The sequence below is a fragment of the Perissodus microlepis genome, chromosome 19 (assembly GCF_051167445.1).
Source record: "Perissodus microlepis isolate ML-2025 ecotype Zambia chromosome 19, ASM5116744v1, whole genome shotgun sequence".
Classification (NCBI taxonomy): Eukaryota; Metazoa; Chordata; class Actinopteri; order Cichliformes; family Cichlidae; genus Perissodus; species Perissodus microlepis.
Genome location: NC_140479.1, coordinates 14,271,225 through 14,287,671, shown reverse-complemented (window position 1 = coordinate 14,287,671; position 16,447 = coordinate 14,271,225). Strand labels below are relative to the sequence as shown.

The window sequence follows — 16,447 nt, the reverse complement described above, 5'->3', positions numbered from 1 at the left end:
CAAACCACTGGAAGCTTGACAGAAAAACTGCTGGCGTGGTTCCAGAGGGAAATGGAGGTCTTGGAAGAGCAGACTTCACAGGTTATAGAGGCTTTGTATGATGTTTTCTTCATACATCCTTAGACAGCAAGAAGCTTCACTCAAACGTGACTGCATAATGCACCTTCTCTCCAAATCTTATTCAGACAGACGTTTTATTGAAGTCAGAAACGGTACAATGTGTACAACTACAAAGCAGTACCAGCCATGTCGGTCACGTGGAAGAGGCTGGGTTTATATTGACAGTGATTAGCTGTGTACAGAGTGTGCCATGCCAAGCAGATCCATAGACCAATCTGCAGCTCTGCATCCTTGATTAGACAAACCTCTTTCCTGAGGCCAAAGCACAGGAAAGTATAACAGCTGCATGCCACGCCAGAATACCCGTGCCAGTTTTCTTTTTCTTTGTTCAGATTGCTGCTTTCTGTCTCCATTAATTTCTGTTTAACTTTAAATACAATTCAAACGAAAATGAAATATAAATGAACAAAGTGGTGAAGGTGTTAGGGGACACGGGGTCATCCATGAGAAAATAAGTTCGACTTAAAAAAATAAGGTTGGAGGAGTTTAAGTATCTCCGGGTCTTGTTCGTGAGCGGAGGAGGAGAGTGAAGCGGGGACTGGATTGGTGTAGTGTCTGCAGTAATGCGAAAGCTGTACTGTCTGCTGAACTATGGCAAATACTGGTCAGTCTACATTCCTGTCATCACCTATGACCACCAACTGTGGCTAGTGAAAAAGAAGATATAATCAAAGGAAAAAGGAGCTTCCTATTGAAGAGCTCAGTCATGTAGGAAGACCTCAAAACAGAGGAGCTGCTGCTCCTCCATACTGAAAGAAGTCAACTGGTGGTTCTGATATCTGACTAGGATGCCCTCTGGATGCCTCCTTAGTGACATGCATCAGGCATGTGCATTTCATGGAAGACTGAGCCAGACCAGAGACACAGTGGTGACATAACGTCTCTCAGCTGATTTGTGAATGCTTTGCTGTCCGCTCAAAAAAGATGTAGTTTTTTCACAACATAGACATTCTTTCCTTCATTTTCATACTATTAAGTTTCATTTTTACACACATTTTTACTTTAGGAGGTTCAAGAAGGAGTTTGGGTTTAAATAAAACCTTTCATACATTTCAAGTCATGCACATAATCACCAGAGGGTTACTTCATCAATCAATCAGTGATTACTCTGTTATGGTGAATTGGGTCCATGGCACAGCATTTTGGGGGAATTCTGGTGAAAAAATGTTTTGTGGACTAACGAAGCTGACATTAAATAACCTGGGAAGGAAGCCAACAACATGTATGATCTAAACATATCACTACATACCGCTATGAAAACATCATTATGACAGCAAAGTATGGTTCCAGGCTGCTTAGCTGGCTCTGGATATCGTTAACTCCCCACCATCAGCTAGAAAACTAATCCCCAGATATCTGACATTTATGCCAGAAATCATCATAGAAAGGGGACCTCTTCTGCTTATTTCTAGCCCCATAGTTTTATTCCTTACTCCACTAGAGTAGCTTTGCATGAGTCCTAGTTCAAAATAATCATTATTTCATACTGGGCCTTCGCACGGCCACTTAGTTTGTCTGAAAGGAATAACCCCATCTTTATGACATCATACAGAACCGAGTGCGGAGAAGACAGTCTAAACAGTCTGTCTAGAACAGTTTAAACACAGTGTTTAATGCACAGGTTACTTCTATATACTCTGACCTGATTATCTTTGGACATGTTTAATTTGAGCAACCAACACTGGAACCGAATAAATATCAGAGAAAATAAGGAAAAGAAAGGGCTCATTTAGTGTTTTTTTCCACCTGCACTGGGACTGTTTAAACCTTCAAGCAACAGAGTAGGGTTATTTAAGAGCTGAGCTGTATATTTATATGTGCCTTTCTGATAATTGCAAAAAAATGTTTTCTACAAGGAACTTGTCAATCTGCTGCTCCTACAGCTTTTAACTTTTTTTTTTTTTACCTCTGAAATATATGTATGTTTTTAACTTGTGATTCTCGTTACAGTACCCGTGGACTGGCAGACCGGGGTGGTGGCCCCCATCTTTAAGAGGGGGGACCGGAGGGTGTGTTCCAACTACAGGGGGATCACACTCCTCAGCCTCCCTGGGAAAGTCTATGCCAGGGTGCTGGAAAGGAGAGTTCGTCCGCTAGTCGAACCTCGGATACAGGAGGAACAATGCGGTTTTCGTCCTGGTCGCGGAACACTGGACCAGCTCTTTATCCTCTCGAGGATACTTGAGGGTGCATGGGAGTCTGCCCAACCAGTCTACATGTGTTTTGTGGACTTGGAGAAGGCATTCGACCGTGTCCCTCGGGGTGTCCTGTGGGAGGTGTTGCGGGAGTATGGGGTGTCTGGCCCATTGCTACGGGCCATTCGATCCCTATACAACCGTTGCAAGAGCTTGGTTCGCATTGCCGGCAATAAGTCGGACTCGTTCCCGGTGGGTGATGGGCTCCGCCAGGGCTGCCCTTTGTCTCCAGTTCTGTTCATAATTTTTATGCACAGGATTTCTAGGTGCAGCCAAGTGGCGGAGGGCTTTCGCTTTGGTGGCCTCAGAATCTCATCTCTGATTTTTGCGGATGATGTGGTTCTGTTGGCTTCATCGGGTGAGGGCCTCCAGCTCGCACTGGAACGGTTCGCAGCCGAGTCTGAAGCAGCGGGAATGAGGATCAGCACCTCCAAATCTGAGGCCATGGTTCTCAGCCGGAAAAGGGTGGAGTGCCCACTCCTGGTCGGGGATGAGATCCTGCCCCAAGTGGAGGAGTTCAAGTATCTCGGGGTCTTGTTCGCGAGTGATGGGAGAAGGGAGCCGGAGATCGACAGACGGATTGTGGCTGCAGCTGCAGTAATGCAGACGCTGCACCGGTCCGTCGTGGTGAAGAGGGAGCTGAGTGTAAAAGCGAAGCTCTCAATTTACCGGTCGATCTACGTCCCTACCCTCACCTATGGTCACGAGCTGTGGGTAGTGACCGAAAGAATGAGATCGCGGAAATGAGCTTCCTCCGAAGGGTGGCTGGCCTCTCCCTTAGAGATAGGGTGAGAAGTTCGGCCATCCGGGAGGGGCTCAGAGTAGAGCCGCTGCTGCTCCACATCAAAAAGAGCCAGCTGAGGTGGTTCGGGCATCTGACAAGGATGCCCCCTGGGCGCCTCCTGGGTGAGGTGTTCCGGGCATGTCCCACCGGGAGGAGGCCCCAGGGCAGACCCAGGACACGCTGGAGAGATTATATCTCTCGGCTGGCCTTGGAACGCCTTGGTGTTCCCCCGGATAAGCTGGAGGAGGTGGCTGGGGAGAGGGAGGTCTGGGCCTCTTTGCTTAGGCTGCTGCCCCCACGACCCGGCCTCGGATAAAGCGAATGAAGATGGATGGATGGATGGATGGATTCTCGTTACAACATGTTTTGTAGTGAACCACAGCTAACAGAGCTAGAATAGCAAGATATATAGCTGCACAAGCCTCGAGGCTAACCTTGACTTTTCTGAATAAAAATGATTAAAAATCCTAATTAATGACATTTCAGCATTTCAGAATATTAGACTATACAAACAAAACAGCCTAGGTATAACAAACACAAACATAGGCATTAAAATAAAGCATACCTGTATAAAATATAAATGACCTCAAGTTATTTCAGTTAATAAAGTAGCATAATCTATCCATCTGAGGGTTAAAGGGTGTGTTCAATAAAAACACAAATGCATAATTATGGGTGTGTTTGTGTATACTTGGGGCTTAAATGAAGATAACATTTTAAATCACATTTTAAAAACTGAGTAATGCAGAAAACCCTGTCATGCCAAAGGATTCATGTTCAAGGTTCCTCCTATGACTTTATTTAACTTTGAAGAAGTCTATATCTTGTACCACTATGTGCCTTTATTGCTGGCTTGTTGGGGGTGCGGATATGTCATGTTTTTTTTAAAACTTCTGTTTCTCGAGAGACAATCCTTTAACGTCACTAAAATATAAGTTAAAGCAAAACAATCCATGAGTCTAGCCACAACATCTTTATATAGCTCATAACCATTTCTGCCAGAACAGTTCTTTTTTTGCAGATTATGCAAAATAAGAAAAACCTACTTCCTCTGTCTGGAGAAAATGTGGCCTTGCCAGGAGAACAAAATAGTAACTATGATCAAACTTAAGATGCGCACTGCGGGACTTTTTGTACATGAAATCTTGACAAATTGATAAATACAATATCAGCCTTTCCACAAATGTGGACCCCTTTTATTTATTACTAGGAGTTGCACAATAAGGGGACTCCTAATAATGCTTTGAAAACAACTCTAAAATGTGTAGGCATCTGTTCAAAGAAAATGTTGATAAGTCGTCAGCCACAGCTTCACCAATCAAGCTGACATATCTGGCTTGTGTTATGTCTGTATCTTTGAAGTGGGTGAGAATATCAGCTGTAAAACCTGTTGAGAGATTTAGATCAATGTGAATGCAAAAAATATTCAGGTTATCCTGATAACTATGTTTTTTACAAGATCTGTTACTTCAACACATTTAATTTGTTAGGCTCCCGTAAAACTTTGGAGGCTTCAGTCACAGTCAATGCAAGCAAGCACCAATAAGTTTTGAATTTACCATTACTATCACACTGACTGATTTTCTCCCTCGGGCTCTGGAGAGAAAGCTTGTGATGTGGCGATTTGATTGAGAAGTGAGCGGCTCTTCCAGTAAAAGCTCAGTGGCACAAATAGCAGCATGTTTTATTGGTGTTATTTCATTACCATCATGAGAAAAATTGCCATCTTGTTTTTGTAGTTAAGAAATTCCTGTGGTTGCCTTTGGTCTTAGTGCCTGCTAAGACCAAGCCGCAATTACAAAACCCACCTATGGCACTGTGTATTAAAGTGACACACAATGTTTACGAGGCATTTTTACTTGCAAGCCCAACCAAACTGACTAAAAGTCTTCCACATCATTTTAATTTCAATTTGATTTTTGGTTTTATATAATGTCAGTTCACAACAGGGGCTAAATATCACTAAAAGAGAGAACCCCGGTGACTTGATAGTGAGGAGGACAAACTCCCTTCTAACAGTTAGAGACCTCTGGCAGAACCGGACTCAGGGAGAAGCAGCCATCAGACTCCTTTTCCTCTCATCAGAGGAATGGGAGGGAAAAGAAGGGAAAATTAAGTAGCATAAAGAGACAAACAGCAAACTTTGATAGAGAAAAGAAACTAATGAGTAGGATTTGGAATCTCCCAATGTAACTTCAGGTAACTCTGGGTTTACTGGATTATAAAGGGGGTTCACTTCCTTTTGGGCCAGGATAACTTAGGTACAGACCAGTCAAAGGAGCTTGCAAAGAAAAGTGTCTGGACTTCTTACTTGAAGACGTTTCACCTCTCATCCGAGAAGCTTCTTCAGTTCTAAGGTCAAATGGTGGAGAGTCCCAGATATAAACCTAGTGGGAGTATCCCCCCACAGAGGGACAAAAGGACCCCCTGATGATCCTCTAATCGCCTGAGCCAAGGTGTGAAACTGGGTGTGGGTCCCAATCAGCCAGAGTTTCGGGTGTGTTCATTGTGAAACCTGGCCCCACCTTATCATGCGAATTCCTGAGGTCAGATGGCCCAGGATGTGAGTGGGCGTTAAGGTGTCTGGGAAGGGATCTCAAAACTGGATTATAGATGGCAGAGAGTTGGTGTCGTAAACCCCCGCCTCTGTTCAAAGATGGTCGCTCACAGTGGACATAGATGGCTTCTTTCACTCCTCTTTCAAACCATCTGTCCTCTCTGTCCAAAATGTGAACATTGGCATCCTCGAAAGAGTGTCCTTTATCCTTAAGATGCAGATGGACTGCTAGACCTCTACATTGGAGAGACCAAACAGCCACTTCACAAGCGCATGGCACAACACAGAAGAGCCACCTCCACAGGACAAGACTCAGCAGTCCATCTGCATCTTAAGGATAAAGGACACTCTTTCGAGGATGCCAATGTTCACATTTTGGACAGAGAGGACAGATGGTTTGAAAGAGGAGTGAAAGAAGCCATCTATGTCCACTGTGAGCGACCATCTTTGAACAGAGGCGGGGGTTTACGACACCAACTCTCTGCCATCTATAATCCAGTTTTGAGATCCCTTCCCAGACGCCTTAACGCCCACTCACATCCTGGGCCATCTGACCTCAGGAATTCGCATGATAAGGTGGGGCCAGGTTTCACAATGAACACACCCGAAACTCTGGCTGATTGGGACCCACACCCAGTTTCACACCTTGGCTCAGGCGATTAGAGGATCGTCAGGGGGTCCTTTTGTCCCTCTGTGGGGGGATACTCCCACTAGGTTTATATCTGGGACTCTCCACCATTTGACCTTAGAACTGAAGAAGCTTCTCGGATGAGAGGTGAAACGTCTTCAAGTAACTTAAAGAAGTCCAGACGCTTTTTCTTTGCAAGCTCCTTTGACTACGATGACCTGGATGACTGAGAACCTTCACAGACTTAGGTACAGACCAGTTCTCTTCTGGAGCAGCTTATACTCAAGATAAGAGACCAAGATGTACAAAATCACTACATCAAAATACGCACTTAGCTTTCATGTTGCATCTGTTAAACTGCTCGCCAACTTAAATGTCTAGTGAGCCAATCATGGCAAAAACTTGTAGGCATAGTTGAGATTTCATTCTGAATTGCAAATAAGCATCAGAATGGCAACGAAATATCATTTAGGTGACTTTCCATGCGACAGAGGCTCGTCTGAATATTTCACAAAATGTTACTGAGTTTTTTCACACAACCATCACTAGGATTTATATTGGATGGTTCAGAAAAGAGAAAAAATATCCAGTGAGCAGAAATATTCTGTGCAAAAATACCTTCTTGATGACACTGATGACACAGTTCAAAGAAGAATGGGCAGACTGCTTTGAGCTGACAGTAAGTAACTCAAATAACCACTCATTACAACCAAGGTATGCAGAAGAGCACCTCTCAATGCATCGAACCTTGAATCAGATGGTCTACAACAGCAGACGACCACACTCCTGTCAGCTAAAAACAGGAAACTGAGGCAACAATTCATATTGGCTCAACAAAATTGGACAGTAGAAGAAACTCTTGCCTGGTCTAATGAATCTTTATTTCTGCTGCAACATTGGAACAGCAGGGTCCAAATAATTTGTATAAACATTACAGTATGGCTCCATCCTGCCTTAAATCAACAGTTCAGGATGGTGCTGGTTGTGTAATGGTGTGAGGGATAGATTTTGGCACACGTTTGGGCCTCTTAGTACCAGGTGAACGTTACTTAAATATCACAATCTGAGTATTATTGCTCATCTCCTTGTGGCCATAGTGTACCCATCTTTCTGATGGCTCCTTGCCATTACTGTATTTAACGGCCTCCACAGTCACCAGAACTCAATCCCATTTTTGGAATGTGGTGGCACAGGAGATTCACACCATGAATTTGCAGCCATTGTCACTGTCAAAGAATGTGTCCAGCTCCTTATTGAATCTGTCCCAGTACAAGCGAGGTGTACCTAAAGTAAACAGTAAGTGCAGATGCTTAGGAATAATTTTACTGGTAAAAGCTTTATTCATATGGAAGCAATTCACCACAACAGTCAATTAAATGGGGCTTTACTTTACAGGCAAATTTGCTGTGCCAGAGTTGCAGCTGAACCCATCTTGCACGCCATTAGAATATATAAGCAACACATTCATTTAATGTAATTACACATTACATTAATTAGTATTCAATTCTCAATGCAAAAAAATGCAATTATAGTCAGGTCTTCCAGTGTTTAGTACTTTAGCACTTAAACTGCACACACATTCCTACAGGATGTTTTATATTAGAATATAGCTTACAAACTGTGCAGCCTTTCCTAACACACAGTCTCACACTGCTGCTTTGAATAGCTGGTGTTATATGTTTAACCTCTCCAGATTTTTCTAACATTTTTTTCCTTTTGTAAAATTCACTGCTTCTCTCTTTCTTTGTAAAACTTGCTGCTCTGCTGCCAAGAGACTTCTGCATGTTTTTGATTGGTCATACGCTGCCAATTCTGCCTTTTTCATGCAAACACTGCTCATAACTCGCAGTTACACTGGGAAACCCTGGGCTGACTTGTCGAAGTGATAACCACCCTTGTGTGACTGCTTGCCCTGATTGCTGATCTTCCAACAAGTGAATCCAGATAAGGAAGAGATGTCCCGGGTTTTTTGACCTTGCTTTGTACTTACAGTCTAAATTTGAAAAAAATGCTGAGTGAATCATGAGAAATCTCCCTGCAGTCTAAGCATATAGCAGTTTTACAGTACCTTTATTTAGCTTATGTGCATAGATATGGTTACTTTGAAAATGATATTGATATGATATCACATATTCACTGTTATGGCCTTAAATTATGTTTCACTGCCTGTTAGACAAAAGTGCAGCTATAAAACTCTAATAACGGTTGAAGTACATCTTTTTCTTTTAAATAAAACTGTTCCAGTGAAGATGTTCTCTTTCCAAAGTGCAGGCCAATTGCTCTAGACACTGAATATATTAACCTGCGCACAGATGGTGGCCTGCAAATTGAAATCATGCCAGTGGTTTAGAGTATAAAGAACACTTAAATGTTTTAAGAAATGAAGTAAAAATGGGTTAAATCATGCAATCAACAAGATTAGACTTTAATCTGCTGAATTTAAGACATTATGAATGCAACTTTCAATCCATTTCACATCCAGTTTATTAATTCTAACTCCATTTTGTACACAAAACAACTCTCACTTTTTATTTAATTTTTTTTCCTTTTGTTTTTAACGTTGATTGCAAGGAACAAACCTGATAATTATAATTATTCCACAAATGACACCCTCTTGCAACCACTCGACTGATGAAATGTTTTTTTCGAGTAGTAATTATACAGTCAGTATTGTGCTAAAAGTCTAAATGACTGGTGTATGTAAGATTCAGTGACTGGATTAGTTTTGTAAGGGCCAAAATAGCTCAACAGAAATGCAGAAAAATCAACTTTGTTAATTTGTTTTTGTGCTGGGTTCATTGCTGTAATGGTTTTGAGTGTCACTGTTAAAGTACAGGTCTAGTATTGTCTCAATATAACTGTCATAATGACCAATAGATGTCTTCTTTAGGGATCACATATTATAGCTTGTTCAGGGCCAATACCCACAATAAAAAATAAAATATAAATAAAATTTGCTGTCATTCCTATCCTGCTTCATTCCTATTGATTTCTATATCTTAGTGGTAAATAATCTGGATCATTGATCACATTATTATTGTATTTGTCCTGGAATGTGTGCTTTTGTACACTGCATTTTTATGTGTTCACAAACCGCACTGTTCTTATTCAATCATTTTTCGCTGCTATAAGCTTTCATGTGACTTTTTAAGCCATTATCTACAGATGCTGAATCTGTCACTTTCACATGACAGATCACTATGCATAATAAATAAGGAGCCCTGGCCCTTAATTAAAATCAACAAATAGCAGCAATTAAAGTGACAGCATCAGAGCATCTCGTGACCCTCCTACGTTTATTGAGAGGCAGAACTGCTAGTTTACGCCTGCTAATTTACTTTGTTTCTTGCCCTGTTACCATTAGCTTGGTCTATTTTCCATATTTGTGCTGATAGTTTATGTTTCTTCTTCTTACTTTATGGAGGACAGCGGCATCTGTTACAGAGCCTCTGTAAAGCAGACTGCTAGTTTTTCCTGTTAGTTTAGATGTTACTACTACTCCAGATAGCTTGACTGCAAGGCACCGAGGTGTAGCCTTAGCTTAGCTTTAACTTTACGTTACAGCAATAAAGTGACAAATTATTAATTAACAGTTAAGTGTAATGGGGAAACTTTGCATGCTAGTCACTGATGAAATAGAGCACTATTACGGTGCTGTAACTTAGCAGTAGCAGATGATTGTGAGGATTATTGGAACTTTAACTGTGAATCACAACCTATACTTTTACATTTTTATTTTTTCAATTTGTGTTTAAATTTCATTGTCTTTTTTTAAAATCACTGTACAAACATCCATTTGTGAAGGTAACTGACTCATAGTTCCCAGTCTCAAACATCTGCACTAATGCCTCCTCAGGCTGGTTGTGTTGACAAATCTAATCATTATGATCAAAGACTAAAATAAAAAGTAAACACACCAGCCACTTCATTAGGTACACCTGTTTGTTAGCATAAATATCAGCAGCTCAATGCATTTAAGCATGCAGAAATGGTGTAGAAGACCTGGTAAAGTTACAAACTTAGGATGAGTTTGACGATGGCATGATTCCTGCTACTCAAACTCAAATAACCAGTTCTTCCAACCAAAATAAGTACAAGAGCACCTTGTCAACCTTCAACCAGATGGGCTACAGCAGCAGAAGACCACACCGGGTGCCACTTTTGCTAAGAACAGCAAACCGAGGCTAGAATTCACACAGGTGCACCAAAATAGTACAACAGAAGGTTGGAAATATGTTGCCTGGTCCGATGAGTCTTATTTTCTGCTGCAACATTCAGATGGTAAAGTCAGAATTTTACATAAACATGTTTTAGCGTCCATTCTGCATTCAGTTCAGGCATGTAGTGGTGATATAATGGTATAGGTGTAGTTTTTGGGCACATCTTAGAACCAATTGAGCAACAATCCAGCTCCAAAGCACACTTGAATATTGTTGATGACTATGTCAACCTTTTATGAGCACAACAATTTCACCTATTTCAAGTTCTGTTTAATTTACTTGACCATAATAACCTTGCATGCAAACACTAAAGCGTCATTGTCAAGACAGATCTCGTTGAACTTACTCTGACCCATATTGGATGAAAGTGTTGTATGTAAATGTTTCCCCCCCAATCTCTAATTAATTTTATAACATAAAATCTAAACAAAGCAGTACTGACATAAATGCAGTTTATTGGAATGTAATGAAACCTTTATAATCTTTACTTTTTTTTAAAGTAAACTTTTTTTACTTTAAAAAAAAACTTTGTTTGCTATTAGTTCATCACTTTCACACAGGCCAAAAATTAAGCAAGATTTCAAGCTTCTGAAGAACCTTAGCTGACTCCAAGTTCTTTATCTCACTGCTACTGCTTTATGACTTAATATGGCAAAGCAATGTTTGCTTTCCTAAAATGAATTTATCAAAACCCAACAATAAGAACAACCTATCAGCTTACTGTCAGAAGCAGAGACTGAACTCTTGTGACTAATCTGAAAATGCCAAATATGACTGTGAATCATTTACTTACATTTAAGGGTTTCTCCAGCATAGGGAATATGGAGTTTAAAGCGATCACAACAGGGACCAGGCGTCAGAGATGTACATCTGAACATGAGGGAAGATGAAAACACAGACATTCAAATCAAGTAATCAGTTAACATCAGGGATTTTTTTAGGATCAGTATAGAGATAAAAAAATATATATATTGCTGTTTCGGAAGAGTTGGATATTTTTTTGACACTTTATCTTTATAAAAACAACATTTTGACAGTCTTATTAATCTAATTATGGAATACATTATTCACATTTTTACACAGTCTTGACTAAAAGTTTAAGACCACTTGAAAAATGGCAAAAATCATATTTTGCATGGTTGGATCTTAACAAAGTTCCAAGTAGAGCTTCAATATGCAACAAGAAGAAAAGGAAGGAAGACAAAACATTTTAACCTAACCCTTTGAGCATGCAATTTATTGAAAACAACACTTAAAATGAAACAGGCCGTTTTACAGGCAATCAAACGTTTAGGACCACATGCCTTAAAAGGAAAAATCTCTCATTTCTTCTTGTTGCGTGTTGAAACTCTACTTGGGACCTTGTTAAAATCCAACCATGCAAGTTTGTTGGGGAAGAACTTGATCAACCTGCCAGTCCTGACCAAAACCTGATAGAACACCTTTGGCATCAATTAGAGCAGAGACTGTGAGCCAGGTGTTCTCATTCAACATCAGTGTCTGACCTCACAAATATACTTCTGGAAGAATGGTCAAAAACTCCCATAAACACACTCCTAAACCATGTGGAAAGCCTTCCCAGAAGAGTTGAAGCTCTAAAGAGTGGGCCGAAATCATATTAAAAACTATGGATTAGGAATGGGATGCCACGCAAGTTCATATGCGTATGAAGGCAAAGCAAATACTTTTGCCAATATAGTGCATATGTGCACATGCAGATCTCAAATTAAAATGAATACAGAACAATTCTGAAATTACATATTATGCTATGTCTAGTATTTAAAACTCATTAATATAAGTTAAGCAGACAATTATTCTGCAGTGAAAACTCCACAAAACAGTATTTAATACTTTTCTTTTAGTAAAGAAAATCTCTTTGGATTTGGGGCTGTTTGTGACACAAAACAAAGAATCTTAGGCACTCTTTTTGGCTCACCGGGCCTAAAATAGACCCTGTGCATTCCCATGAAATAATCAATGTTCACTTAGTTCTCCAAGTTTTCTGAAGATCTTCCAAAGTTGAACAGTATCTGGTCTCAGTGGAAGGGTGGTTGTAAAGAATACGTTCAAAAGCAAGGCAAACAGTGAGAAAATGCTGAGGTATGCCAAATTACACAAAAGCTGAACTGAATATCAGTGACAACAGGTCCTCTGGTGTAATGTATCCAAATTTGATCCTGACAATGATATTTAACACACTGCCAAGGCAGGATAAGCACACCTGGAAAATGGAAAGCTCAGTCATGGATTGGCAACCCAAGAGCCCAGACCTCAACATTGTTGAAGCAGTGCTGGATCATCTTGACAGAAAACAAAAGGTAGCCAACATCCAGAGAAGAGCTTTGAATGTCTTTCAAGAAGCCTAGAGAACTATTCTTGGGAACTGCTTACAGAAATTACGAGAAAGCTTGCCCAAGAGATTTCAGAATAGAGCTGGTCATACCAAATATTGACTTTCAAACTCATTAGAACATCACAGACAGTTTTCCCCCTTATAGACTGTATTTCCATGTATGCTTGCAGATGCTTTAATAGATCACTGCAACCATTTCCCATATTATGAGCAACATATTAAAAAAAGTATAGTGGCGAAAATTTTTTTGCAAAACCCTTGTGGGTTGGTCCAAAACCTTTGCACAGTACTGTAACAATATTTGTCATTTAGCTCCAGTTAACTTTTTTCTTACAGACATCATTTGTGTAACATGTGATTAGTCCTCACCCAGTTTTGAGATCTGTGACACGGAGGCAGTTTGTGGAATCAAGCCCCACACGGCCATTCCTCACCACACTGCACAGCAGGGGACGCAGCTCAGGTGAGATCCGGTGCAGTGCGACTTCAGGGGACATATTGTTCATTTTACCCACTGTGAGCAGTCTGTAGAGACACAATAACCGTATAGAAATGCTTTGAATTATTTTATTAAAAAGCTAATTAACACAGTAGAAAGATTAAATATTAGTATTTGGTATCGATCTGCTGCCAGTTGTTTTACCCTGTTAGAATTCTAACAAAACATAGGTCCGAATTTGTTTTTCAAAGATTAACCTTAGGTCAGCCAAACCTCATCCAGTCTCTTCAACCTGCTCCCTACTTTTCTTTAGATCCACCGAAACACAGTGAATCTCCTTCTGATCTTCTACATCTGCGCTTTCTCCCCATAAAGCCATAGTGCTACTCACTGATTACCACCTTTCTTCTTAACCTAGGTTTAACAACACTTTCCCATAGCTTCATGGTATGAAGCTACAGAGGTATGAAGCTCTCATGGTATGAAGCTAAAGAGACATTGGCTTTATGCCTCTGTAGTTGCTACAGATCTGCACAATACCCTTGTTCTGTACCAGTATACTCAGATGTCTCTCACCATCCAAGACGGTGTTCAGCCATCTGGTTAACAAGTCTACTGCCCTCTCTCATAGATATAGCCATACCTCCACAGGTATGTCATCTAGACTAGCCACTTTCAACACTTCATTCTTTTCATAGCTAACCTCACTTCCTCCTTATTATTTCTCTGCACTTCCCGATTACCAAGTGTCCTTCATTTGTCTTTCTCTTTCTCTCATTTTCTTCAAGGGAACTAATTTTTGAAAAACATTAAAGAACAGTTACAGTGGCAACAGGCCCTGATTTATCTGGGACATTTTGTAACAAATCGAAAACATCTACAAAGTAAAATTGAGCCTTGTAACCAACGAAGTAGTATAAATAAAGACAGTTGTTTCATTATTATCCTTTTTAAACTACAAACTTTAACTATGATTAAATATGCATTTTTTTATAATAATTTTAAAAAAAAACCTCTATTTTCCCCTTTCCATATAAGTCAAAGGCAATAAATGCATATATCGAAAGTATTTTTTCACTCTCTATAGCTTTCCAAAAATGCAATATCGCTGGCTTTACTTTTCAGCTATCATTTCCTGGTATTAATAGAAATGTTTTCCCCTTCCTGTTTTAAAATTGCTACCTTTCTATCCAACTTTTTCTGAAAAATACAGATTTTAAGAGAAGAATAAGGCACAGTAACACAATATCCACAAAACATTTCTTAAAAGTTTAGTGTTAATATAAAAATATTAGAAGGAAGCTGGTTTAGTTGCAACACTGGAAGCTTCCTTTCGCACTATAAGCACACATGGAAAACACATATTACATATAATGTTGTAACATTTTAACGTTCTAATTTGGTGATACATTGAATGCGTTTAAGGGTAAATTAGTGTTTATGCCACAGTTTGTATTTCAGATGCTCATAGGTTTAGCATCGTTAGCCACTGTTAGGTTAGCTCATACTTATGCGTCAAATTAACACGATTTAAACGTATAGCGTCCTCAAAACCTCCCCTGCCCATTTCCGTCCGTTTCAATACAGCCTGCGGCGAGTGTGTGAGTACCTGAGAGAGATGGAAGTCTTTAAATTTTAGGGTAAAGTCCAATGTTTACTTCATACTCTGATCAATTTCCCCGGTTCATATTGTTGTTGGGTCCTTGTGATAGCCCCACAGTTAGGTGCCTCTCATAATGCCTGTGGGTAAATTTACTTTCATTCTTTTGCAGGAGCCGTATTTCCTCGTGATATATTACCAATGGCGCGTTTTTGTTTGGTATTTTTATACCTTAACACTGTCAAATAAATCTAAACGTTTATTCCTTAATAAAATGACAGTGGTTGATCTGGCAATAGCGATAACGCCAGGGACCTGTCACCGTGCACTTTGACCTTGGACTTCAAGTAGTGGGTATTCAGTTTTACAATCCGCAGGAGATTATTTGAATTCCAGGTAATTTAACACACTTCATTTTACTTTGGAGGTTGTCTAATTAATCCGGGTCATGATCTTTTAGTTTTTTGATCGGTTTATTCCTCAAATACTTGAGGTGTCAGAGTATTTGGCTGCACATGTAATGACATGTACTAAGAGTTTACAGTACACCAATAATACAAGATATTTGGGCTTGTACACGACATTACCATATGCTAAAATGGATAAAGAGAACAATTAACAAGTAAGTACAGTAAAGTACGTGCATTTCTAATATGTGAATAAATTACCATAAAAGAAAAGATTTTCTGATACTGAGCTTTTAAAAGATTAAAGTTGAGTTAATGGTTATTTTAGTTATTTTCCTAAGCTTGAGTTATACTGGATCATTAAATTTGATACCAGTTTTAAACCATTATTCATGATATACTTTGATCAGCTACAACTATTAAAATCACCTACCTAAAAATTATCCTCCCTCTCCGCCACCATTACAACTGCCATCATCACCGAGGCCTAGATATAGGATCTCTGGAGGGCTCCTACAATTTTTGAGATTGAGACTTGCGAACAGATTGTAGGGTTTTCAGTTTGGGGGCTCTGGATCGTGGGAGCTGCAGATTTTGTCAAGCCCTTCAGAACCTTTTGTGTTCCTCCAGCGGTTCTTGAGCAGGTTTTGCTAAACTTCTAGGGATGGGTTCAACTTATTCCAGTTCCAGTCCGATGCAGACACTTTGACTTAAGGCAGCGATACCATTGTTAAAATAAAAATGATTTCTGCTTTTTTTAATATAGCAAATTTCATTACACATAAACTCAATATATTTACCGTAAAAGCTAAAAACTATGTAAGTCGACAATGTCTTGAGGGGATAAAAACAACAAAATAAAATACTAGTTAACACACATGTGCGCATATACACACACAGACACAGCTATCAAGTGTAAACCTACAAGAATAAAAAAGTTTTAAGTATGTTTTTCAGTGTAGACACAGATATAATTGATCTCAGTTTAGCAGGGAGCTAGTTACAAAGAACAGGATTACAGTAACAATAATCATAATATTAATAATTCAGGGAACCATTAAAAGATGTCCTGAGATGTCTAAAAAGGTTTTAGACTGATCAAGTCAGAGATGTTCCACTGAGTAATCATCACTTTGACTGACGC

General features: G+C 39.8%; 2 protein-coding genes across 2 annotated transcripts in view; one reads left to right on the top strand and one right to left on the bottom strand.

Annotated features, from left to right (window-relative positions):
• Positions 1-15,015, bottom strand: part of babam2 (BRISC and BRCA1 A complex member 2) — a 115,109-nt gene extending 100,094 nt beyond the window's left edge. Inside the window, exons 1-3 of the mRNA XM_084914255.1 lie at positions 14,906-15,015; positions 13,227-13,382; positions 11,298-11,374 (exon numbers count right to left, since the gene is read on the bottom strand). Of these exons, the coding sequence (XP_084770381.1) occupies positions 11,298-11,374; positions 13,227-13,363 (214 nt within the window). The 5' untranslated portion in view covers positions 13,364-13,382; positions 14,906-15,015. The remainder of the gene's footprint in view (positions 1-11,297; positions 11,375-13,226; positions 13,383-14,905) is intronic.
• Positions 15,016-15,221: 206 nt separating this feature from the next.
• Positions 15,222-16,447, top strand: part of rbks (ribokinase) — a 55,810-nt gene continuing 54,584 nt past the window's right edge. The window contains exon 1 of the mRNA XM_084914461.1: positions 15,222-15,292. The gene's annotated coding sequence lies outside the window, so the exon portion shown is untranslated. The remainder of the gene's footprint in view (positions 15,293-16,447) is intronic.